Source organism: Oreochromis aureus, linkage group 12 (assembly GCF_013358895.1).
Source record: "Oreochromis aureus strain Israel breed Guangdong linkage group 12, ZZ_aureus, whole genome shotgun sequence".
Classification (NCBI taxonomy): domain Eukaryota; kingdom Metazoa; phylum Chordata; class Actinopteri; order Cichliformes; family Cichlidae; genus Oreochromis; species Oreochromis aureus.
In genome coordinates this window covers 33,569,535-33,596,405 of record NC_052953.1, presented here as the reverse complement: position 1 = coordinate 33,596,405, position 26,871 = coordinate 33,569,535, and the positions used below count along the sequence as shown (strand labels likewise).

Here is a 26,871-nt window from a genome sequence, read left to right as displayed (position 1 = left end):
CGGTGGAATAATTTTGCATCATGTGGTTAGAACAGTTTATTTAGGCTGGAGTCTGAGCAGGAAGGTCTCCTCCACTCTGGAGAGCTTTATTTGCACGAGGGAGGGGCCATGGCAGATGTCCTGTAGTCCACCTCCTTTTCTTTCGTTTAGTTATTCCTCCTACTTTGAAACAGTCAGCATTGTTTGTCTTTTCTGTTTCTTTCATTTATGTACAGAAACCCCTCTAAAACCATGAATCCATTATTATGTATGACGAAGAAAAGCCCTGACCTCACATCTGATAGTCAGCTTGGCATTTTGCTTACAGATGCCAACCTGACAGGTTTTAAGAATTACTTTGTTTAACGGCAATTTTATAATTATCATATTGAGAAAAATGCTCCAAGCATTAAATAAATAAATAAATGTTGTTCATGTTACAAGTTACATTTACTGGATCCTTCAAGTTTCCTACCTCAGTTGAGTGTTATGTATCGACTGCACAGGTGTTCCTAACCGTATGATTAGTGCAGGTAAAAAAAAGCAATGAATGAAAGTCTTGTCCTAAATCCTCTATTCTTTATGCTGTTTATATAAATATCAATTAAAGTGAGCTACACAATGACACAATGATGAGCCAGTGAGCTGCAGGTATTTACTGCATTATTTTGGCTTCATTAAGTAGTTGTGAAAACAAATAATACAGTAGTGTCATTTTTAATTGTGAATAATAGTTAAATAATAGGAACTGAATAAATCTATTAAAACTTTCTTGAATCTGCTTGAAAAATAAACATCTTTATCACAATGGTATAAATTGTCTGTATTTTAGACTTGTTGAAATGGTCTTAAATCAATAATTATACCCTCTCAGCCATTTCACATCATTTCTTTGTAAAGAAAACTGATTCAGCCTTTAATGCTCATACTAGAGCAGGGCGATATGACCAAAAATATTTATCACGATATACATTTGAAAATTTGCGATAACGATATAACTGATGATATAATTGACACTAGACAAAATACTTTACAACTCCACAACTTTATTAGTGCAAAAAACACCATCAATGTATTTTCACTTAAACAAGCAGCTGTTTTTTATGTGCATTAAAGTTATATAAAAATGTAACAGTGCAAATTCCTCGCTGACAGTTTAACCAAAAGGCATTTCCAGTGGAAATTGGCCGACATATCCTCAGCAAAACCATGTATAATATCCACAAAACTTAAAAAGAGGTTATACACACACAATACGGTAATATTATGTTGAAGCACAGTACGTATCACTCCGCGAGGCTCCTGCCTACGATAGCCGTAATGCTCCGACAATCCATCAAGCGGTGCGGGTTCGTAGCTTAGCAAAGTCGTAATAAAACATTTGACAGATTTTCGAGTGCTGTGTACCACATAAAATCATTTTGAGGTCAGTAAACACAACCAGAATTCATACATAAGGCACACGGGATTATATGGGGCACTGTCAATTTTCAGAAAAATCAAAGGATTGATTTGAAGTGTGCCGTATTTTCCAAACAACACGGTAATAACGACGGCGCGCTAGCATGCTCTACTAAAAATAGTGCTTTGTTGTGAATCTGACTGACGAAAGCTAAACCAGTTCCACACCACTGAAGTTGCAGCATTTTTACAAACCAATTCTGGTTCATCCGTTTCATTTAACGATCCACTTTCGTTCTTCTCATTCTGCGTCGCCGCCATGTGCGTATGTAAACATAGGCACTGCGCATGCGCGTTTTACCCATATTCTATCGCGATATTTCATTTTCCTATCGTTGCCCAAAATTACACCGGTATTACCGTGAACGGTATGATATAGCCCAGCCCTAGCTCAGACATCCTTAGACATCCATTTAAGACTTAATCAAAAGTAAAGTATTTGTTGGTGCCTTTTTATGAATTCAAAGTGGGAACAAAATAAATGTAAGCATCAAAATGTAACTTCCTATGGGGTCTTTTTGCAACAAAATACCTTTATATCTCATATTCAGAGAGCTGAAATTAATTTGGCTATGGTTAGAGAACATAGGAGGAACTTATTTGCAATTTTGTTTCACGGCTCCCGATCCAAAACCAATTCTCCACTTGTAGTTCACAGATATCAGGAGATGTGAATGCAGAGTAGATCTTTTAACTTGGGGAGAAAAGAGGTCCATGAGAGCCTTGTATAATGAGTTTCTTTTGAGAGGTTACTCTTAGAGAAAGTGTGAAATGAACAGCCAAACTGGAAGCCAATTTCAGCTTCCCTGAATGAAAGCCTTTAATCCAGGATGAATCCCCTTGATCTACAGTAGCTCAGGTAGACAGGCCACAGCACAAAGGAGCATCAACTAAATGCTCCTGCACCGTGATACAAGCTCTCCTCTGGTGAGCTTCACAAAGACATTGCAATGCAGCTCCGAAAACAAGTTAGCATTTAACTCTATCCCACCTCCCGCCTCTGTTGCACTTGTTTCTACTTTCACATCCGACTCCTCTGTTATTTTCTCATAGGTCAGAGAAAAGCTCCTAGAGAGCAGATGATGAGCTTCATTATTAAGCCGAGCAATTACATCCCTCCCGGCCCAGGCCGCAGCCGGGCGCTCCCTCTATTTATTTCGTTAAGATAAGACAGATCGAGGTGGAATAGTAATGCAGTGCCTTGTAGCTCAGAGGGGAGGAGAGGTGGCATTTAGGAAGCAACAGGGGAGAGGGGGTGGGTGATGCAGGCCCACTTTCTGTTCTCCACGTATCATTCTTGATTAACCTCCGGAGCAGGAGAGTACAACAGAGCTGCAGATAGCGCCCCTCCGAATGAACCTGCCGCTGTCGGGCTGACTGTTCGGATGAACACAGGATGTCATGCCGAGTTCAAAGTGTATCTGTGTGTATGTGTGGATGCACACATACTTTTAATGACAAGGCCTGCTGATTAGTGGACGGAGAGATCTATTGGGAGGATCAGCCCTGAAGCCAGGAGTCTGATTTGCTGGTGTCACCTGATCACCAGGGATATGCCTAGTGGCACACTTAATCTATATAATTGCACTGATGAGATGCTCAGCAGAGAAAACTTCTGTTGCCCACAGTCAGGCAGGTAAGAGTCACCCACAGGCGGGAGGAGATCATGTTAAATTGTGACACCTAAGCATGACTCAGCAGACAGATTTTCCTCCTTAGGGCACTGAAGCGCTCCATTTGTACTGCGTCACCTTGACATCAAATGACCATTAGAGCCAGGCAATGAGACACACGAGCGGAGGGGAAAAAATGCTTCAGCTGGCAAGGACTTGATCAGCACTGTCCTCATAAGTCTTGGTGATGGCTACAGTGTCACCCGTTTACATTGCTCTTCTGTCCTCTAATTGCCCCTCGACACCCACATTTCTCAGCATCTAATCATCAGGAAATGTCATCAAGAATAAGCTGTGTACCTGTATGTGTGTGGGTAGTTAAGTAGATAAGGGAACCTGGCTGCTGTGAGGACGTGACCTTCAGGGGCAATTCGGGTAATGAAATCACAGGAAGGAAGTCCTGATGCCGGGGGCCCACCTGGTAACCCCTCTGTCAGGGCTGACACTGATGACCGCATCCTAAGTGAAACAAATGTGCCAATTAGGCAATTCATTCCTCACATCCTCTGCCACACAACCACTGGCCTAATTTGTATTTGTCCCTTCATCTTTTTTCCCCCATCACCTCCTCCTTCTTTCCCTCTCTTTGTCTCTGTCTCTCTCTTCCCTTCTCTTCCGCTTGGTGAATCTTTTCATCAGTACCCAAGGGCTGTTAGTGGCAGACAGACAGCTAATGTGCAGTGTGGCCCCAAACACTGGGAGGGCCAGCTCGTGCCACACATTAATTGCCTCTTTCAAGTCACGGATTTCCCCAGAGGATAAAATTGAAATAAATACATAAAAAAAGTTGGTGGGGGGAGAGAGGTAGTGCGGTGCGGGAGGGTGCCAGGACTTGTGTCATCCCTTCAGTGACGGATGACTTTAATCATGAGAAATTAGACCCCATCCCCTGCCCTGCTCCTCTGACTCTCTGTTTTCTTATCTATCTAACGATGCTAGGCCTTAACCTCTGATGAAACCCCCCATGTTAGAGGCCAGTGTTAAATTATACAGAAAAATCTGCAGGGCCTCAGTCGCACTGTAAAAAAAGAGAAATTCTCATTCTAACTTGGAGTGGCACAACTGGTTGAAATAGAAGTTAGGAAAAATACGAAATGGGAGAAATGATTACTATGTTATGACGTTCATTATCATTTTTATTCATGTCAATATATACCTGCAATCCATCATCCCTCAGGTCTGTGTGTCATTTCTATTTACCCAGTGTTTGCAGGCCCACAGGCGCTTCCTATTTGCATCCAGCCTGAGTGTTGTTTATTATAACGGGTGCCTGCCTGTGCTCTTCCTATAAATCCATCAGCCCAGCCCATTTTGCTGCGCTATGAATGTAATTTGCAAATGCAGCGATGCAGCTCCCTTACCAGGGTAGAAGCAGTAAAGCGTCACTAAGTTTGTAATTCATAATTAGTTTTCCTCTCTGTTGCTGGTAATTGGTTATAGCACATCCTTTGACTGCCTAATGGTTTTAGCGTTAGTGGTTATACTGCCTAGTTGTGGCTAATCAGCAGGGTGGGCCTTGTAAAATGTAGCTGATCAGCAGTTTTGTGTATTGCTGGGCTTTTTTAAGGGTGCTGAATCCAGATACAGGATCTGCTGCTAAGAATTTGCAAGTTGAGGGTTCAGTGTGCTCGAAACAAAGTGTTGCTTCACCATGTCAAGGCAGTGCTCAAGACAGGAAGTGTGCAGTCTATTAATCTTATTTATCTGTCTTAGACCCATTGTTTTAGCTTTTCTGCCCTTTAAGCCAACTTTCTTCTGACAGCCTGCCCCTTGCAAGAAAAGGATATGAATAGCAGGGCTTCTGTGGGTTCTGTGGATGTCTTCAGTCACTGACGGCATAAAGAGCCAGGAATAGAGAACCAAAGTATAATAGGGGTCCTTTAATAAATGTAATAAAGGACTCTTATAAACGTAGTATGTTTATAGTAAAGGGTGTAAAATTTCAGTCACCACAAGACAATCTAGTTAAATGGAAAACGGAGGTTTGCATGTGGTTAACATTGTGAAAATGTCTATTTTAACCCAAATCTAATTCAATTCAATTCATTTTTATTTCTATGTTGCCAAATCACAACAATAGTAAACTTTATATTGTAAGGGAAGGGACCAATTACTTGGCAACAGTGGGATGAAAACACAGAGTGATGTGTTAGCTCAGAGAGTGAAAAGAGGTGTGTGAAGAAAAAACACTCAGTGCATCATGGGAAGGTCTATGGCAGCTTATCTAAGGGAGGATTCAAAAACAAATGTTTTAAGCCCAATTTTAAAAGTAGAGATGGTGTCTGTCTCCTGAATCCAGACTGGGAGCTGGTTCCACAGAGAAGGGGCCTGAAAGCTGAAGGCTCTGCCTCCTATTCTACTTTTAAATACTCTAGAAACCACAAGTAAGCCCGCAGTCTGAGAGCTAAGTACTCTACTGGGGTGACACGGTACTATGAGGTCTGATTATTCCTTGTTGTAAGGAGAAGAATTTTAAATTTAATTGTGGATATAACATGAAGCCAATGAAGGGAAGCTAATATAGGAGAATTACTCTCTATTTTTCTAGTCCCTGCCAGCATTCTTGCTGCAGCATTTTGGCTCAACTGAAGACTTTTAATGGAGTTTTTAGGACAACTTGATTATAATGAATTACAGTAGTCCAGCCTACAAGTAATAAATGTATGAACTAGTTTTTCAGCATCACTCTGAGCAGGATGTCTCTAACTTTAGGGATACTGCACAAATGCAAGAAAGGAGTCCTACATATTTGTTTAACATGTGCATTCAATCACATATCCTGGTCAAAAAGATCTAACCTACAGTGTAAGCTATCCCATTAGTTTCTGAACTTTTAAGCCTCAGCATTTTGCTTGTTTTTTTGGTGTGTGTGTGTGTGTGTGTGTGTGTGGGGGGGGGGTGTCTTTTTGTTTTTTGATTAGTAACACAGAACTAAGGCCTAGCACCCAATTGGAGTAGCCTGTGTTGGCAAACCTGTCCATTAACTTTAACCCCAAGCAGTATTTAAATCCCCCACCTTAAAGCTCTGATGAAAGGGGAAACTACCCATAGAGGTCAAAGACCTTGTTTATAAAAGGCAGTTAGCATGTTTTTAAGGCTAAAGTTTGGCACTTTACCGTGACAGTCTATGGGGATTGATTTGCTTTTTAAATGGCAAAGAGAGGAACTGCATTTTTTGGCGCTTCCATCTTTGGCTTCTTTTTATAGCCTCAAATAGGTAAATCAAGATAGCCATTTGATTAAACCAACCCTAACCCCCAGACCCTATCCAAAGCACTTCTGTAGGTCAGAAAATAAACTTTACTTTGAATACATGTCAACATAGCTATCAGTCATTATTTCCTGTGTGACTGGATTGCTTTAAATCTTGTGTCCATTTGTCTGCCCATGTAACATGGTGTTAAGTGGAATTGCTCTAGTGTGTTGTACTTAACTACGATGTTAGTGATGTTTGCTGCAAACACTCCTCATATAAGTACTATATCCACTCTTTGACAGGTGGAGTGGCTGAAAAATGAAGAGCTGGTGAGCTCCCTGACGGATGACAACATCGACACCCGAGCTGACCACAACCTCATCATCAACGAAGCGCGCCTGTCCGACTCAGGCAACTACACCTGTCTGGCCAGCAACGTTGTGGCAAAGAGACGTAGCGCCACGGCAACTGTGATAGTCTTTGGTACGCCATCGTAGCAGCTGCTTATTGCCTGCTACAACGCATTACAGAGTAGTGACACAATGTTTACATGCACTTCAGATCAATTTGTTCGGCTTCCTGTGCCCCTATACACAAGTGATTAAGAGACCCGTCTCTGTGTTCCCACTGAAGAGCAATGTTTCCTCTTTATTCAGATGAATGTATTATTCAAACACTCAATTTACTGCCTCTCATTTAAAATCAATGTGTACTTTATGAAAGGAAATAAGCCACTGTGTCTTAATCTCATTTAAAAGGAGTGTTGCTTATTAAGTATTTATTTGCCAGAGGCCTTCCAGAAACGTGGGTTCGCCAGCTTTGATAGCACTGCTGAGCAGAGAGAGAGAAAGACAGAGATCATAAAGTGCTTCAGTCACAACGCTAAGTGGTCGACTCCAAACCTGTCAACCAGTATGAGTCGGTGTCGCCTTTAGAAATGGCGTTTCCGTTTAATGGCTGCTTTTTTTGCTTTCACATAGTTCCTTGTCTTTATCTTAATCCAAGTGCAAGAAACACTGAACTGAGCAATTACGAAACAGGGAGCTGTATATCCAGCGCATTGCGCTCAATCTGCTCCTGCCGTTATGCATTGTTGCCTTGCACTGCCTCTGAGCCTGCATAATCATTAATAACCCCAGTAGCTCTTGTTAGAGTGTTTAACTATGCCAGAGTTCAGTAAAAAGTATTATTCACTGTCGTGCCCTCACTCTACTTCTTCTCCTTCTTTTAACCTTGTTGCACTCTCTCCAGTGAATGGCGGCTGGTCCCTGTGGACGGAGTGGTCGGCCTGTAATGCGCCGTGTGGGCGGGGTGTCCAGAAGCGATCTCGGACCTGCACGAACCCGGCACCACTGAATGGCGGGGCCTTCTGCGAGGGCATGTCCGTACAGAAGATCACTTGCAACGCGCCCTGTCCAAGTTAGTTCTACTTCTCAGTTTTTGCTTAGATTAAGCACATCTTAATGGGGCTGTAAAGATACAAAAAGTAGTTTTTGCTACATGTCAAAAATTATTAATGCTTGGCTGAAAATAATTAAGCTAGTAAGTCCTCCAAAAATGTTCACATTAAATTTTCTAATGATATTAGTGTATGATGACTTAATTATCTCCAGTTCTAGCGCTTCTGTTTTCAGTTGACGGTCTTTATTGCAAGGCTGTTCAATTCTATTTGAACAATAACAGTAACATTTAGTTGTCACTGACATGTAGAGTGACGTTAATAAGCTTCATTCGTGCCTCATTAGCATTGCAGGCAACCAATAAAAGAGACTGCAGTGGTCAGCTCCAGTAGTGGCTACACATTATTCCTTTGCCAATGAGAGAGAGCACTGCTATGCTCAAGAAACTACAAACAATAAAAAGAAGAAGGCGGATTTATGATGCAAAGTAAAGTGACTAACAGAAGCAGTGGTGAAAGAGGTTATATGACTCAGTGCCCAGCATGCAGTTCAGTGGGAGAAGGTAAGCTTAGGTGCTTGTTGAGAAAATGAGCTTTTACCTTACAAGAGCAAACAGGGAGGGATTTTGTTGATCTGGGGAGGTTTGTGCTCACCCAGGCAAAGGTTATCCTTTATGGTGAAGGATGCATCAACACACAGACATATCTGCAGAATGTAAATGGATACCTGCGACTGTTTCTTAAACAAAAGGCTGCTATTGAGACAAAACTAGTTTTGTTGCTCTGGATAACCACAACAGGCAAATAATAATAATATTATAATAATTAATAATACCCATTAATTTGTCTTGTGTTTTATACATATGTAAAAAAAAAAAAAAAGCCCCAATGCAAAACTACTACAACACTACATTTGTCACACTTTTCAAATCCTTAAAATTTGAATAGTAGGTATTAGAAACAAGCGTGTGTGTGTGGCAGGGAGGCACTTTACATGGATCAGATTTACTGAAAGTGAAAAACGGGACTTCTGAATCCGAGAACATATCAGTAAAAAGGTGACTGTGTGTGTGTGTGTGTGTGTGTGTGTGTGTGTGTGTGTGTGTGTGTGTGTGTGTGACAGCTACAGCTAGATTGCAGTGTACCAGTAATAGATTATTAAGTAAATATACAAGCAGCCGCTGTTGTGTTGCATGTTTAAATGTGCGTAACTCCTTTACTTTGGAGATGCACACGATGTGGATCTTATGAGGCTGCAGGTGTTTAAACTACACAAAAATATGTGGAAATATGTTCTTTAGGCTACCTCCACTGAATAATCTCCGCCTCCAACAGGTCTGCACACCCCCAGCAACTCGTGGCCATAAACTGTAGTTTCTGTGCTCTGGTGTCTAGGACTGGTGTTGGTGGTGAAACATGGAACAAATCTGATCAGACTAAAAAAAAAAAACAACTTAATCAATACTATTTTTTCCTCATAAAATACTGGATTTCCACATATTTGGCATAAGAGTATGAGAATGAAGGAAAAAAGAAAGTTGGCAAAGCTTTAAACTGTGAGAGCTTTGACTCATACTATATTTATACTATAGTATATTTAAATGTAAAGACTGATATGATTCAAAGCTACAGAAAAATATAGTACACATGAAACACTGTCAATATATCGCATTGTCAGATGACATTAACAATAAAGGAAAATAGAGTAATCAGCTCTGCTGCATCAGTTGCATGCAAGCTGAATTAACTGAATTTATATTTGTTGAATAGCACTGAATACAAACCCGAGGCTGATGGAAATGTCATGCTTCTCAGGTGTTTAGTAATAACCAAACAAATTAATGTCAGAGAATCAGTACTGAAGTGGATATATCAGTCTGGACTAAACTGGGGGATGACTGACTGACCTTCTTGGATTTAGCCATTAAATGAATTAAACATTTTAAGTGTTAGGTGTTGACAAATGATCAGATTTGTATATATGTGTATATATATAGAGAGAGAAAGAAAAAAGTCATGGATGATGGAGTAATGTCCATTACCTCTGCTGAGAGAAGAGAGATAATATCCTTACATAACATTTTTATTTGCTACAGAGACACTAACACCTAAAAATATATTTGCATGCTTCAAAAAGTACAATTTGGAGGAAATGCATTATAATCACTGCCTTAAATGTGCTTAAATCCAACTTTTAAATCAAATTGTTATGCCAATGAGTTCACAAACAGTATTGTGCATTAGCACTGAGAGAGTTGCTGGGCAAATATTTCCTTCTTATGATGATAAAAATGGCAATTTCTTGCTAATTTGCCAGTGCAAATGTATGAATTTCTCATTCCATAGTCATTTTTAAGTGACAGGTTTGTTCAAGCATATATAGTTGGCCTTTAGCTCTGTACATTGTTAGCGAGATTATTTATATGCATGTATGACAGATATGCGCAAATGCTCAAATCTTTGACATTTAAAATCAGCGTGACAAAATGAGATATGTTTGATCTCTACATCCTGACAGGCCCAGTTATTTCTGCATAAGAGGGAAGATGTTTTGGGGGAGAAGTTTGGGGGAGTTAAAAACAAAACAGAAACAATTGAAGAAGTTGTAAATGAACTTCTTTTGTAGCCTAATTGAATGGCACTAGGTGAAAACTCCGTTCAAACTTTCTTCTGTAATTCCACACATAAAACCCACACTCACAGATTGGTCATCACAAACTGATGTCAGTCACTGGTCATCATAGTTCAAGTCTGATGTATAAGTGAAAAAAGATGAGCAAAGTAAAGAAGACAAAGGGAGTAGGCTGCTGTAATTGTTTTGCACATTTTGGTAATCCTTCATTGTGCAGCAGTGCAAATTACTCAGGTGTGTGCTTTTGCTTTTAATGTGCTAAAAGCAGTTCATTAACAAAGTATGTTCAAGTGTTTTGGAGTTTTCCTAATTTGGTCAACCTGTGGTGTGGAAATATAAATTTAGGGTTGGCTTGGAAGATGCCAGACTAATAACATATGCAGAAATATAGGCAGGAAAATGTTCCTGAAAATCAGAGAAGACAGATATAACTAGATTTCAGAATAAATTTATCATTTAAAGCTGCTCTAGCAGCAGTTTTTCACATCATCACATTCATTTTCAATTCAGTTACAGGTATATGCCATGAGAGTTTTGTCTGGGAAGCTTCAGACTACCAGTGGACAGATGGGGAACGAAAGTTTGGTCCAGTTTAATGGCAACACCAGAGAAGGATCAAACAGAGGAAGAAGAAGGAGAAGGGGCAGAAGTCAAGCAGAGAGAATTAGTCCGGATGAATACTCATTAGTATGTAAAATATGTTGAGGGAAAAACCAATTAGTTGTTTTTAATCTGGGACATGTAATGAAATGTTATTAATGGCACAAATCATAAAGTATAATCAGAAACCTTTCATCAAAGTGTTTGACATAGCGCAAAGAGAAACCAAAGTGACCTGGCCAGAAGGGAAGATGAAATGTCATAATAATATCATCAGCACAGTGCTGTCAGTTTTTAAAAGTAATGAATAAATATTTTGGACTGTGGGAGGAAGCCGGAGTACCTGGAGACATGCAGTTCGTGGGGATAGGTTAATTGATTAGTCTAAATTGCCCATAGGTGTGAATGCGGGAGTGAATGCGAATGTGAATGATTGTCTGTCTCTGTGTGTTAGCCCTGCGACAGACTGGCGACCTGTCCAGGGTGTACCCCGCCTCTCGCCCTATGACAGCTGGGATAGGCTCCAGCACCCTCCACAACCCTGAAAAGGATAAGCGGGAGCGAATGGATGGATGGATGAATGAATAAATATTCTACTACAGTAGATTCCTAAGAATGCAGTTTACTTTGATGATGGGCTTTTTGTGGTTTCTGCAGTGCATCACCTGCAGCGCTTCTTTTTAACTACATCTACAAGTCTCCATACAATTTTGAAGGTGTTCCCAGAGATGCTGAGCACTTGTTGGCCCTTTTGCCTTCACTTTGAGGTCCATCTCATCCCAAACCATCTCCATTGGGTTTAGGTCAGGTGACTGTGGAGGCACTCCATCACTCTTCTTCTTGATAGCCCTTACACAGCCTTGAGGTGTGTTTGGGATCATTGTCCTGGTGAAAAATAAATTATGGTAAATGCAAACCGGATGGGATGGCATGTTGCTGCAGGATGCTGTGGTAGCCATGCTGGTTCAGTGTGCCTTCAATTTGGAAAAATTCCCCAACAGTGTCACCAGCAAAGCACCCCAACAACATGACACCTCCTCCTCCATGCTTCATTGTGGCAACTATGCACGTAGAGACCATCTGTTCACCTTTTCTGCATCGCACAAAGACATGGAGAGTGGAACCAAAGATCTCAAATTTGGACTCTTCAGACCAAAGCACAGATTTCCACTGGTTTAATGTCCAGTCCTTGTGTTTCTTGGTCCAAACAGATCTCTTCTGCTTGTTGCTTTTCCTTAGTAGTTTGACCATACTTTGGTCTTCCTTTCCTGGGGCGGTCCTCATGTGACCCAGTTTCATCGTAGCCCATGATGGTTTTTGCGACTGCACTTGAGGACACATTCAAAGTTTTAGCAATATTCCGGACTAACTCACCGTCAATTCTTAAAGTAATGATGGAATGTTGTTTCTCTTTACTTAGCTGATTGGTTCTTGCCATAATATGATTTCTAACAGTTGTCAAATAGGGCTGTCAGCTGTGTACCAACCTGACTTCTGCAGAACACAACCGATAGTCCCAATCCCACTACGAAGGCAAGAAATTCCACAACTGAACCCTGACAACACCTGAGCAAAGGGTGGCTACTTTCAGGAATCAAAAATATAAGATATATTTAGAGTTATTTATCGATTTTTTTATTTGCTACATAATTCCATGCTTCTTGCTTCATATATTTGATCATATATTGAAAAATCATTAAATAAGAATATAGATAGATAGAAACAATTTTCAGTTTGAAACAATGGGGCTTGGCTGCATAATGAAAAGTTGGAACAAAACAGATTTTAAATGATAAATTCTGATCCAACACCTAAATTCTTATATGTATGTTGTCACCTTTTCAATTTCTGCACTTCAAGCTGTTCTGTTCTTAGAAAGATTAGATATGAACTTTTTGCCATTTGAAAATAGCATGCAGTTATTGTTGGTGACTTTTTTGAGCTATTGCATTACTGGATATGATGACTGTAGAGTGTTCTGCCAGATTATTACCTCTTCTTTCAGCGGAGCTACAGTTTGCCCTGCAACATGCCCTGTGGAGGGGATTTAAGTCATATGTCTCTTTCTTGCTGGAAAATAAAGTAACAGTTTTAGTGAATGAGGTGTTATGTGTTTCTCACAGACAAGGCTATGTGTAAACACTCTGGATCCCATCATTACCATCAATGGCTTTCAGCAGTTGAGGCGGATAGAAATAAATCCGAGAGTGCAACGAAAAAGGCAGAAGACACAACAAATGGCACCATTTTTTTCATATCACTGTCTCACCAGGCCTAACACTCAACTATTCAAATTAAGCTACATCTATATTAGAAGTAGCTTAATTCAATGATCATATTATTTAATATCCCAGAGACATAGTTATTGTGTCCCAATACATTTTTTTCATTTTTTCAATATCCTAAAAAAATCAGTACACAGTATGCAAGCAGACTTTTTTCAAACCCACGATTCTCTGCCCCAGCTACACTGATCGGATCAAAGTTCAAGTAAAACTTTGCATTTTAGTGCAGGAGAAACCTGATGGTGTTACTAATCAATAATAGTGGCTCTGTCTCAGTTTTTTAAGGTCTGGCTTTCAGAGTTTACTTTCTGCCTTGCGGGATGAAACAAAAATTGGGCTTTTTGGACAATGGCTGATGTGTGTGTTTTGATGTTTCCAACTTCCTGCCTCTTGCTGCCAGTTAAAGCTGTCAGCCTTAAATGCAGCCTTTAAGAGATGGAGAGAACGGTGGGTTGTTTTAACAGCATGGAGTTTACGGGGAAAAATAATTAAGTTCAAAAGTGGAGGAAAGAAAATCTCCCTCCTCAGCAGAGATAATCAGGCCTGTGCCGCTACCATGGCCTGGAGCCCCGACATGATGGTTGAAGTTCATTTTGCCCTGTTATCAGGGTTGAACCAAGTCTTTGCGTAGAAAAAACAGACTTGAGTGAAGCAGAAGACCCTGGGAACCTGTCTTGAGTTGCTGATTGACAAGTCCGTCCAGTTTTGACAGGGCACCCCAGAGCATTGCCTCAATGATGGTCTGAATGCACAAGGATAGTTGCTGCAGCATGATGAGGCAGATAGCCAAGGTAGATGGCAAAGGGAAGAGAAAATACACAGAAATGAAGCCCCTGTTTCCATTTGGAAAAAACTGCTTTTTAAAGTTAAGTTAATAGAAATTCTGCACTGCAATGCACAAACTCACCCTCCAAAAACAGTCATACCAGAGTGGATGCTGCTTTCACATCGCTCATGTATGGCACAGGCATGTATGGGTAATTTATCCTTGTTTAATGTCTTTATTATACCACAGTGTCATAGTCAGATGTTAAAAACTTTATTGTTTTTAAACACTTATCAACAAAAAATATATAAATGTAACAATGGAAAAAAATAATACTTTCCACTCGCCCTGCAGGCTATCTTTATCTTTCAAGCGCGGGTCCTCGACTAGATGTCTGGGAAGTCTGGACTAGATATCTTGAGGACCCTGCATAGTATCTTTGCTGTTTCTAGTAATGCTCTCTTATGGACAGAAATCTTGCATGGCATTCCTGGAATGTGCTGGAGTCACTCACCCAGTTTGGGGGTCGCAGCCTCGGGTGCTATGTTTACTTACTTGGACAGCTGTTGCTTTCACCCTCCATATATTCTTTAGCTCCTCTCCCAGCACTTGGTATTTCTCAAGCTTCTTGTATTCCTTTTTCCTGATGTTGCTATCGCTTGGTCTAACACCATCTATCACTACGGCCTTCTTCCTCTGCTTGTCTACCACTATGGCTGACCGCTGTCAGCCATCACCAGTTTGTCCGTCTGTATCTGGAATTCCCACGGAATATTGGCCCAGCCATATCCCATTTTGACCTCAGGACTTCCAGCCCATACTCTGCACAGATGTTCTAATATACTATGCCAGCCACTTGGTTATGGTGTCCCATGTGCACTCTGGCTGTCAGCATCTTGCACCCTGCTATTATGTGCTGTATTGTCTCAGTGACATCTTTGCACAGTCTGCATCTGGGGAGGTAGACCCCAGCGTCTAATGATCTTGTACTTAGAGTTTGTTCTTGGGTTGTCATAATTACCACCTATGTGTTTTCTTTCAGTCCAGGTTTGTCCAGCCATTGGTAGGGCTTCTCAATATCACCCACTTCTATCTGTCTATCATACATGCCATATAGTAGCAGTATTGTTAATGACCTTGCTGAAGGGTTCAGGTCTATACAGAACAGTGTGGACAGAACATCTACTTGTTAAATCCCACACTTGATACCACTTGTGACCTGGTTTGAAGTTGTGTTGTTCACCACATCCCTATCAAATTTCTGATGATGACCTGTCAGTTTCTCATGTTGACCTTGTATTGTTCCAAGCATTCTAGGATCAATGTGTGAGGCACTGAGTCACAGGCCTTCTTTTAGTCACTCCAGGTGGTGCACAGGTCTTGCACCACCTGGACCACCTTTCTGAGGTTCCAATAGTTGGCTAACATCCCTTCATGCTGCCTTCTCAATGGAGGGTACTGATCCTTGTGAATGTTCATCTTGAAGCCACAGATCTCAATGATCTCTGTTCCTGTTGTATAGATCAACTGGTTGGTTTCATTGATGGTCCCAATAGGGATTGTCCGTAATGCTGCATTCATATCTTTCTGTAAACTTTCAGAGGATAGTCTACTTGACAATTGGCAATGAAGGGTCCAGGTTTCTGATTTACCTATGATCTTCATCTACTCTTGAATTCAGTGCCTTCAATGCAGGCATTTTTCTCAGTGCTTGTGTACCCAGTCTCTGAGGGTGGGGATGACAGTATCTCCCCTCTGACCTGATGTCTTGGCTACCCCTTCCCATAGAGTTTGTGTTGTACCTTGTCAATCTCTAATCACCATAACTGTTGGCGATATATATTGTATATCTTTTGGGAGAGCATTTCTTTAAGGAAAACCTGCCTTATAATTTCTGATGTTTATTTTGGAAGTGTAAAATTAAAATAAATTTAAAAAATCAAAATAACAATAATATAAATATACAACTTGCAGTGTCTTTATACATTACCATAAGTTACCTGAAAAAGGTTGAGGATGAAGTACAGCTTATAATGCTAACCCTGCTAACAATAGGGCTGCTGAAACTTGAAAGAAGTCCAAAAAGACCCCAATAATAATACATATACAATACAAACTGGAATTAACTCTCCCATTCTCTTCATACCAGTGCCTCTGCCTGAATATTCTATCCATGCACTTCCTCTAAACCAGAGGGCCCTGAAATGTTCTGTACTGGATAAAAACAAATAATTTCAACACCTTCCACATGTGCTACCTCCCGTTCATCCAGAACATTATCTGATAGGACAAAGTGCCAAACATCACAATCCTAGAAATAATGCGCATGTACACCCAGCTAAAAAGACACACATGCGTGGTTACATGGTGTGAATAGAGAGTATCTGGATCCCCTAGGCTCTCCTCTGAAGAAAAGTTGATCTGGGAATAAAATCCCCAAAGACAGACCCCAACTGCACTGTGGAGATGGCTGTAATACCAGAATGCTCTGAACATTGTACCTGGGAAGCTGTTGCCCAGCAAGGACAACTCAAAAAGCCTCCAAGTTAGAAAAGACACTAGCCATGTGAGGCAAAGAGACACACAACAAATTGAGCTGTAAACTGCTGAATTTGTCCACACAAATTACTGTAATTATGCATTTATGTGAAAGTCGGCACAATATAATCTCTATGGCATCATTATGTTAATAGGGAAGAAAAAGAACATGAAATCAGAATTAATTCCCTTTTTGCCAGTGACATTTATCAAATTAAAGCAAAACCTTATGATTTCAAAGAAATATAAACCACTATTTAGCTCTAAGTTACAAGATAAATTTATAAGTCATTAGAATATCCCCTTGCATGTTTTTATACAATCACTCCTGGGTCTCATTGGGTTTGGTGTGTCCTGCAAATTTTCATAGTTAGCCAATATTAGGGAACATTAAGTACTTGCTGCTAACAAAGTAAACACTTAGTACATTACTGTATTATTTAGCAGAAGATGTCTGACACATCACTTCTTGGCCCAGACAAGTGTAGTGTTGCATGAGTATAATTTTCACATCCGTCACAGACTAAGCAGAAAACCAGCAATTTGTGAGCTTATCTTGTAACGGGCACAAGCAGTGACTGTTATTTCTTAAATGTCAGACAGTGTTACATACATGCCTTTTTCTCTCTTTTTCCTCTGTATTATAAAAAAATCTGAAAAGTGAAGCCAGTGATGCTAATACTTTGGTACACACCAGAGTGAAAATAGGACAGCACCCTCACTACTATGGAGGACCACAAGAGCCACTACAAGTAGTCAGAATTTGTTGTTGCCTGGCGATTGCACTGAAAGTTTTTACTGTCAACCAGCAGTTGACCTTGCAGCACCCTCGGCCTCTCGACAACCACTTTTGATCGCAAACTGATCACGAAGGTTGCCTGGTTAGTTGCTAATTTAAAAAGACAGAAAGACTGCCAACACACTGCAATCAATCTGTACTTTTCTAATGAGCCCAACTTGTCAGTGATTGTCTCTCTAGTAGGGGAGTCATCTCAGCTGGTTGCATTCTGGTTAGATTTCTGTTTAAAAGTACGTTTACTGAGTGCCGTCTCATTTTGCACAAGTTGCAATCCTTCAGCAACTACATCATAGTCTACTGACTCCCTCTTATCCCGTTTTTTTTAGACGAGTAGTCATAGACCGGGTCTATGTCTTTAAAGCAATCATTTCTAAGGCAATGAGATCTGAAATTCATACAGTCACAGTCATTTTGGTTATTCCAGCCACTGTTTTCCCTAGTGTGACTGTAAAATAAAAGAAATTTAAGAAATTATCTCTCTTCAAATGTGCTTTGAAAGTCTGCTGCCACTGCAGGGTTTTGAATCCAAGATACTGAGCACAAAATATTTATACATCAATGCATTATATATTGTCTGTTTTTGTAATATGATAGAAGCTAAATCTACTGCTGGTTCATAAAACCTTCAAAAGTTGCTTGCTTCTGATAAACACAGAAGCCTGTTTTTAATGAAAGAAAATGTTGTGTTGTGTTTGTAATTAAGTTCAACCAGAAGATCTGGTAAAACTGAAAAAGCAAAGGGCACGTATGCTCTAAAAATGTCGCCGAAAGAAAATTAATTAGAATTTGTATCTAGCCAATTTAAGAAACTAGACATTGCAGAAAAACAACATAAAATTACCAGAAAGGGTATGTTATGAAGCGAAAATGTTGCAAGTGGTACAGTTTGTTAAACTCTCTCTATTGTTTACCAGTTGGCAAATGAGCTCATTCAACAGAATCAGAGCAAAAAGTCATAGGGGAAACAATACGCAAACAGTGACTAGTGTTTGTGGTCAAACTCAGAAGCACTCAGCATTCTCTCCCCAACATACAAACACCTCGTTTGCATTACAAGTAGGTGAGAAAAACCCACAAACAATTACAGTGTGTAGGTAGGGCCCATGGAACTTCACAAAGGAAAATTACCTTCTTCATCGCCCACAAGACTGTATTATGGGTATCGCCGCTGCTGCCAAAAAATCTTCAGGCGCCATATGGTCTCCCTGTATTTGTTAAGCTAAGCATGATGAGGCCTTCCTTGATCAGATGACAGAGCATGGTGGAAGAATCTCATCTATTAGCATGCACCAGGCTGTCTTGGTTTCATAGCCTTGCATGAAACTCCATTATATAAACAGGCCTAGGGGTTAATGGGGAGAAAGTGTCTCTCTCAAGCTGTACCAACAGACCAGCACTTGTGTATTTGTGCATCATACTGACTCCATGTGCGTAGTTGAGCTTGCTGTAGAAACATGTACATTTTAAATTTATGTATATTTCACCGAAGGGAAAATTAGTCTTTATCTTAAAGAAAGATGGACATTTAGTTCAACATGCTTTCTTTCCAAATTAGAGACAAGATGAGCTTGATGGCAGGCGAGGGATGTGTCACTTCCTATTTTGTTTATAGCAGACTATATTTATCTACTATCATTTATTTTACTGAGCAGAGACCTCAAAGAGTCCATAACATGGACTCTACTTTCTGAAAAAATAAATATTTATCAAAAATAAGAAGTTATGATCATCAATAGAACTAATAAACCAACACATAAATTGCAAATATTGTTTAGTACTGTCAAATGTATTTAAGACACTTGTTTTAAATCAAACAATGTCATTGAGAATGTAGCTTATTTCTTCAGAAACATATTTTTAGGAAACTGCACTCTAGAGGAAAACAGGTAGGAATACTTATGTTCCCCTTCTGATTAATCAGATTGAACAGAGTTGGGTGGCAATTTGGCCAGGAACATAGTAGTGAGTCCTCAACAAATAGGACTGAATCAATCCGTTTGCCCCTTTTTGAGACGAACAAACAAAAAATTGAATCTATATTTTAATAAATACAGTATTGATAGTATGTCCCAAGTGAAATCCTAGCTTTCTGGTAATACACATTGATTTGTCAGTTAAGGACACATGCCCTCAGTGGCCCAGTAACTAGTTGCTAACAGTAACTAGTAAGTAATTAAAATGAAGAAGAATTCTAAAAATATGTAGAATAAGCAGCTGTTTTCTGCTGCTGCTCCTCTATACCTGAGATTATAAAAATAATGTCATAAAGTATCTAATGGTGCTATGGCAAGAAACCTATTATACTATATTATTATACCATACTTTAATAAAAACCTATAAAAATCTAAAGCTGTATCTGTATTTATTATTGTGACCTATTCATTTAAATGCTGCAAATGCTCATCTTACTGTGGGCTTGTTGTATTCTGCTGGCTGATTCAGAACAGATTTTTTTTGCTGTTGTGCGGTACATTGCCCTGCCAAGGGAGTGCTGTTGCCTGTATGGGGAGACAACAGAACATTGGAATGTAATAAGATGATCAATTTTAAAGTTTAGCTGTAAGTGGTTTTAATGCTTAAAAAAAATCAGTTTAACCTCCTAAGACCTGAACTCTTCCACAACATACATTTTTAATTTCTCTTTGATATTTGGGGATATTGGGGCCCAATGAATGTAAAAACAAAGAATTACCAGATTTTTTTTTTTACCTTATTTTTGTTTTTAAGAAAAATGAGAGCCACAAATGAGGATATTCATTAAAAATTATGATAGAACAGTAGCAGTATAATGTCCTCGTAAGTGGACATCAGGTTAAAGCATCATAAGCCTGCATAAACTGTGAACTGTCAAAAAGTACTCTTTATGAAAGTCCCTTGAGTTCTTCAGCATTTAGAAGTCCTTTGATTGAGCCTGTATAACAGTGTTTTTTAGCCGTCTTTTTTCTAATGATAATTAGGCTGTTTCAGGAACTCCAGGAACAATTTTATTATGCAGCCTCATTTTGATTCCATTAATGTTACTGCATTATTTGACTCTTACAGTTTCAAAGAAATGGCCCCCGAGCATAGACTGAAACCCTTCACTTCTTAACAAGGTTTTTATTGTGAACCAATTAAACTCCTACAAAAATGGCATGAGTACACTGTTTATATTATATATGTATAATTTATTAAACTTAATTAGGATGCACATTATATGCAATTAATTTGAAATATTCCATTTATTGAAATCACTTAAGACATCTAATCTTAATATTAATCAAAGTACATTGTAACTTGTCACCGGTGATTGCACTGAAAGTTTGTACTGTCAACCACTGATGTGGATTGGTGCCATTCTTTGTCTTTCTGTTTTGCCTTTGTGCTAATCCTTCTGTGATGTATACATCCCTATATTGTAGTTGATGGAGGCTGGAATGAGTGGAGCCAGTGGACAGTGTGCAGCAGTCAGTGTGAAAGGCAGCGAACTCGGGAATGCAACTCCCCAGTACCCAGACACCGAGGCAAAATGTGCGAAGGGAACAGTGAGGCCACTGAGAACTGCACAGATGGACTGTGTACCCAGAGTAAGGCCTTTCTCTCTACTGTCATCATCATTATTCTATTTTTTTCCCCAACATTATCATATATACACTTACTATAACATGGCAAGTCATCACAAGCGTGCTTGAAGAGGAGGTGTGAATTGAAAAAGAAGCCACACTGTGGACTGACACAGATTCCCAGTCCATGATAATGTCACCACTCTTTCTTCTGTACACCGCTCTCTTGACATGTCATGAGTCAGTCAGTCACTACTTTTAAATAATGTTTGATGTGTGAAATACAAATTTCATTATTATTTTAGTATGAAGTGAATAAAAATCAAATGAGCTGGCCAGTATCAAGTTAAATAAGCTGTAAGTATAATTAATAAATATAAACCTTGCTTCTATGCACAAGTGTGCAAGTAATGCTAATTCAGCTTTACGCAGACTATTGCATGACTTCTGTCCATTTGGTCCATTCTACCATAGATCTCTAGCTTTTATCAGTTTTTTTATGTTTGAAAACAGATAGTGGAGAAACATAGTAGATAAATCGAGATACATTCATTAATACCAGCTTGACTTGGATTGCTTGTAAATGTTTACACTCAATCTTAACACTGAAAAACAGTGTAGCTTTTTTCTGTCAGTCAACTTGGCAGCTCCATTGTAACAGTAGCCAAAAACAATTGCCAAAATGTGAGTTAGCATCATTGTAAAATGGACTATATAAACATATTATGATACAGGAACTTTTCTTTGTGCAAGTACATCACTAAAAACTTTCAGAGTACTTTTTATTTTTTTTTTTGTTTTTTTGTTTTTTAAGTACTGTGGCTATTTGCTGCTAGCATAAATAAGCATGATATAAACATACATATAAACTTAGTAGGCTACATTTCATTTTTTCTTTTGTTGTACTAACTTTTCTTGGCAAGAAATATTATACCACTGGAAAACCTGTTTTTTTGGTGCCACAACTGTAGGGAAATTGCATTTGTGGGTTGAGCAGCAGAGTTGAGTCTGCCGGTTGCACCCATGAATAAGTGACCAAATGCTCTCTGCTAATGCGAAAGAACTATTTCTGCTATTGAGTCTTGTTTGGTGCTGTGTATTGGATTTGTTAAGAAGTCTGAAGAAACCAGACATACTGGCAGTTTAATCATTCATTCATTTATCAAGCAGGGGCCTCCTTTGGATGTGGAGAAACCATACATAACCACAATAGCCAGGCACTTCCTCCTCATGCTGGTCACCAGCTGTGGAATAGCATCTCATTTTTCAACCAGCGTTTGTCATCAGTCAGTCATGTCAGTCGTGCTGGTCACTCTGACATCAACAACATACATAGCTGATCCTACAAGTGTTCAATGGGGTTGAGGTGAAGACTATAGGTCAGTCCATCCTCCTCCACTTGTCTGGGTAGAGAGCTTTTTTCCATCTCATCCTGCAAACCTTTACTGCAAAACTGTGGAAGATTGTCTACACTTCCTTCCTAAGTGATGAGATGGTGAGGAAACAGTCTTCTTGTGGTGTACTCTCCTGAGGACACCCATTTCGCAATGTCCCTGACATCTTCAAAAGAAGAGTCAGTAGCAGAATAAGCTGTTTGGCATTGGCAGAGATTGGCAGGTTTTCATAGGCACAACCCACATAGTCAACTCTGCTGCTTTACCCAGAAATGCATTTTCCTTACAAATGTGGCACCATTTAGCGGAAATAAGAAGTCTTTCCAACTCTATAAGATTTACTGACAATAAGCACAGTTACAACAAAAAAATAATTGCATTCTACAAGGTTTAGGAGTGTGTTTATGGATATTTTTAACCATTCTTCCAGAAGCACGTTTGTGCAGTGGATAAGAAAGCTGGGCTCACAGTATCCGCTCTAATTTATCCTAAAGGTGTTTTATTGCTTTGCGTTCAGGACTCACAGATTATAGTCACTCATTTATGGACCTTGCTTTGTGCACTGGTTTGCAGTCATCTTGGAACAGAAAGGAGCCATTCTCCAACTATTCCCACAAAGTCGGGAGCATGAAATTGTCCAAAATATCTTGGTATGTTGAAGCGTTAACAGTTCCTTCCACTGGAACTAAGGAGCTGTTCCTAAAAAATAACCCCAGACCATAATCCCCCCCTTCCACCAAACTTTACACTTGGCACAATGCAGTCTTACATGTACTGTTCTCCTGGCAACCACCATCCATGAGAATGCCTGACAGAGAAGCGTGATTCCTCACTCTAGAGAATGTGTCTTTACTGTTCTAGGGTCCAGTGGCAATGTGCTTTACACAACTGCATCTGAAGCTTTGCATTGCACTTTGTGTTGCAAGTCTTGGATGCAACAGCTTGGCCATAGAAATGCATTCTGAAGCTCTCTACTGACTGCTCTTGAACTAATCTGGAGGCCACGTGAAGTTTGTGAGGTCTGTAGTGATTGACTCTGCAGAAAGTTGGCGACCTATGCTCAATCTGCTCCTCAACATCCGCCAACCCCTCTCTGTGATTTTACATGGCCTAAAACTTTGTGGTTGACTTGCTGTTATTCCCAGTACCACTAACAGTTGACTGTGGAAAAGTTAGAAGTGAGGACATTTCAAAACTGGACTTGTTACATAGGTGACATCCTATTATGGTACCACTCCGTAAAGTGACCCATTCTGTTAAAAATGTTTGTAGAAGCTGCCTGCATGCCTAGGTGCTTGATTTTTTTTTACACCTGCAGCCATGGAAACGATTGTAACAACTGAATTCAATGATTTAGATGAGTGAGTGAATACTTTTAGCAATATAGCATGTGTGTGGGTGTGTGTGCGTGTGTATGTATATCTCCTCTCTTCCATGAAATTTAATTTAGATAATACTGGTTACAACAAAAAAAGTCTTACACTTATTCATCCATAGCCGAACTTGCTTTAGATTGAAATAGTCACTTTCACCTCCATAATATGTATTGTGAACACCGATCAGCCACAACATTAAAATCCTACATGAATTGTGCAGGCCTCTGTTGTCACACCTAAACAAGTTTGAGCTGCCAGACTACAGACAGCTCTATGGTTGTTCTGTGTGGCCTGGCACTGGGTTGTAGTTCCTTTGGGTCTGGTGGGAGTGAGGCCTGAGTGGACCTGGCTTGTTCCAGTGCATCCTGCAAAAGCTCGTCTTACCATAGGCCTCCTTTTGTGTTCTCTCGGTGGATTCTGAGCAGTTTTTTTGGTGCAGCGTGCATTTCGTACATTGTATCCCCCAAAAGAATGTTGTTGCCAGTTTGGGGAAGGCAACAGAACACTGCAATGCAATAAGATAATCATTTTAGACAGTTAGACAGTGGTCTTAATGTTATGGGTGATCGGTGTAGTCTGGTAGAAAAGTATGACTCAGTCCTCAAACATTAGAGATCATTAGTTCACTCAGAGATGAGTTTAAGCAATCTATACCTCACCTTCTTTATCTGTGATGCTTTGATAACTATATTAAAACCTTCCAGGCCATTATGAGATCCAATATATCGTTTGTAAGTACAGTCAGTAGAAGAGCTTCCCTCTGTTCAGGGTGTTGGATCTGAGACCACATTTGATAGTCACTTCACAGAGGCTCAGACTTTAATCACCACTTTCTCTCCTCTTTGTCTCATTCTATCTCTCTGTCTTTGCAGATCGAAAGCTGCTACATGACGTTAAACCTCAAAGTGAGTCTTCCACTGTGGATTTCTTTCATCTTCTACTCCCCTGCCCTCCCACCTGCCATTGACATGTTATATACCCTTAATTTTGAGCGCAAGAAATAATATAGGCAAACTAGAGGAGTGACAGTCCTTTGCATTCTCTTAGCATATACTCTGGAAATGGACAAATTATGAATTACAGTATTTAGTTCACCTTGATCTAAGCAGCTCTGGTGTTAACCCAGCAAACACTCATTACAAATTCATGTCATTATTCAGTGCTGAACTTTTATGACAACCGTGACATCACAGCTGTGTTTCTACTTTGAGCCATGAGATATATTGGTTGTGACAAGTGAACATGTGCTATGTTGTGGAGGATTAATGAGTTGTAATCATTGCAAATGAGCTAATTTGAGCAATTTACAGTGCTGTCCTTGCATTCCTGTGGTGGCTTTCAATCACTTGCCAGAGTTAGTCCAAGTAAGTGATTGTCAGGTGTTATTGTAGCTCCATTAGGTTGCCACTTCAAGATGAAAGTTGTGCCTACTACAAAAGCTTAAATGATTGAATGGGGAGTGCATAAAGCTTATATGTGGCAAGCAATCATGGGGCTATACTGTATGGGGTCTGATTGCCTTTCCTGCGAGATATCCATCACAGCTATTGGACATAGACCCGTAGGTCTAAAGACAGCAAGGCTAATCACTCTCACTGTTACTAGCTTTAGAGTAATATATCACAGTTTAACATTATGGTCTGCTCCTTTCACCATATTCTCACAAAGTCACAAAATTTAGGTTTGTAAGTATTTGACTGACATTTTCTTTCTAGTTTTTCCAATATACTACACCCTGGTGGTTTTTAAACCAGAGTAAGTTAAGGTCAAGACTAAGATAAAGATATAGATCAAGTACAAAATTCCAGCTCAAGTTTAACAAAACTTTAAGAAAATTTTTACATAAACTATTTAGTAATTACCACCATTTTTACACATAGTTCCCCATTCTCAGAGTCTCAAAAGCAATTTGAGACAAACTAGCATGATAAATATAAAGATTTGTTTTTAATCTTTATAAAAGTCTTTTGTAGTTAATGTCTTCCTTAAATCTAGGACCAATGAATATCACCAAATATATAGAGAATATAGCCCTGTACCTTTCAGAATTCATGCTGCGTCCATCAGCAATCACATTATCAATAAACACTAATGGCTGTGTTCCACTGGCAGTCAAACATGCCCATTCGTGCATGCCTCCACTATATTTAATCGTTTGTGATAAGCTGTTCCTTTCCTTCTTCACATTGTCCTCTTACCATGATTCTGATACAAGATAATCTTAGTTTCATCTGTTCAAAAATTTTTCTTCATGTAGCCAACTTTTGATATGCTTTTGACAATCCTACCTCTTTACTTGGTTAGATGCTCTGAAGAAACTGTTGTTAACGAAAGAAGGAACTCTGAGAACGGCCGCTGCAGTTGTTGTCTGTGGTCCTTTGGGGCTTTTAGTGTTGTTGAACTGGTCCATGCATCCATTCTTTTTAGGAATGTACCAGATTTTTTATTTGGCCAGTTTAAAGTTTTTTCTATCGCTCCGATGGCGCTGTTTTTGATTTGCAATGTAATGATGGCCTCCTTCGATTGTATTGATATCTTTTTGGACCTCATATTGACAGTTACAGTGAATAGCTACAAAACTGCAAGTTCAGCACCTGGGATCAGCTCCATATCTTTCAAGTATAATGTATAACGTGTCAACATTACACGTTATACTCCAAAAAATGAGGAAGAAAAACACTTCAAATAAACCGACGTTGAATATGATATGGAAAAATGTTACTACAAAAGATGTTAATGTATTACTAAAATATGACAAATTAACATCCAAAAAACTAATAAAGTACACTGAAAAGTGTGTCGTGCATTATGAGTGATGTAGGCTGTTTGAAAATTCATGACAACCACCAAAATAAAAGTTAAAATCTAAAATAACAAAACAATAAATCCAGCTATCTTCTTCCATTTATTTGAAGTCATGGGGGCAGCAGCACGGAAGCTCAGACCTCCCTCTCGCCACCTACTTCAGCTTTTCCGAGGAAAACGCTTTCCCAGGCTAGCTGATAGATGTAATCTCTCCAGCGGGTCCCAGGTCTACGCCGGGGCCTCCTCCCAGTAGGATATGCCCAGTTGGAAAACTTTACCCAGAAGGCAACAGCCTTAGCTGTTTCCTTTCAATGTGGAGGAGTAGCGGCTCTACTCTGAGCCCCTCCCAAATGACTGAACTCCTCACCATTTTGCTAATTTCCACCACTTGTATCACTGTCTCGTTCTGATAGTGTAAACAAAAGG

The 26,871-nt window shown here is 39.7% G+C and overlaps 1 protein-coding gene across 1 annotated transcript in view; it reads left to right on the top strand.

Annotated features, from left to right (window-relative positions):
* The window catches only part of unc5db (unc-5 netrin receptor Db), a 274,738-nt gene that overhangs the window by 157,323 nt on the left and 90,544 nt on the right, over positions 1-26,871 (top strand). The window contains exons 5-8 of the mRNA XM_039620435.1: positions 6,612-6,792; positions 7,561-7,728; positions 20,730-20,894; positions 24,513-24,545. Coding sequence (XP_039476369.1) covers positions 6,612-6,792; positions 7,561-7,728; positions 20,730-20,894; positions 24,513-24,545 — 547 coding nt within the window. The remainder of the gene's footprint in view (positions 1-6,611; positions 6,793-7,560; positions 7,729-20,729; positions 20,895-24,512; positions 24,546-26,871) is intronic.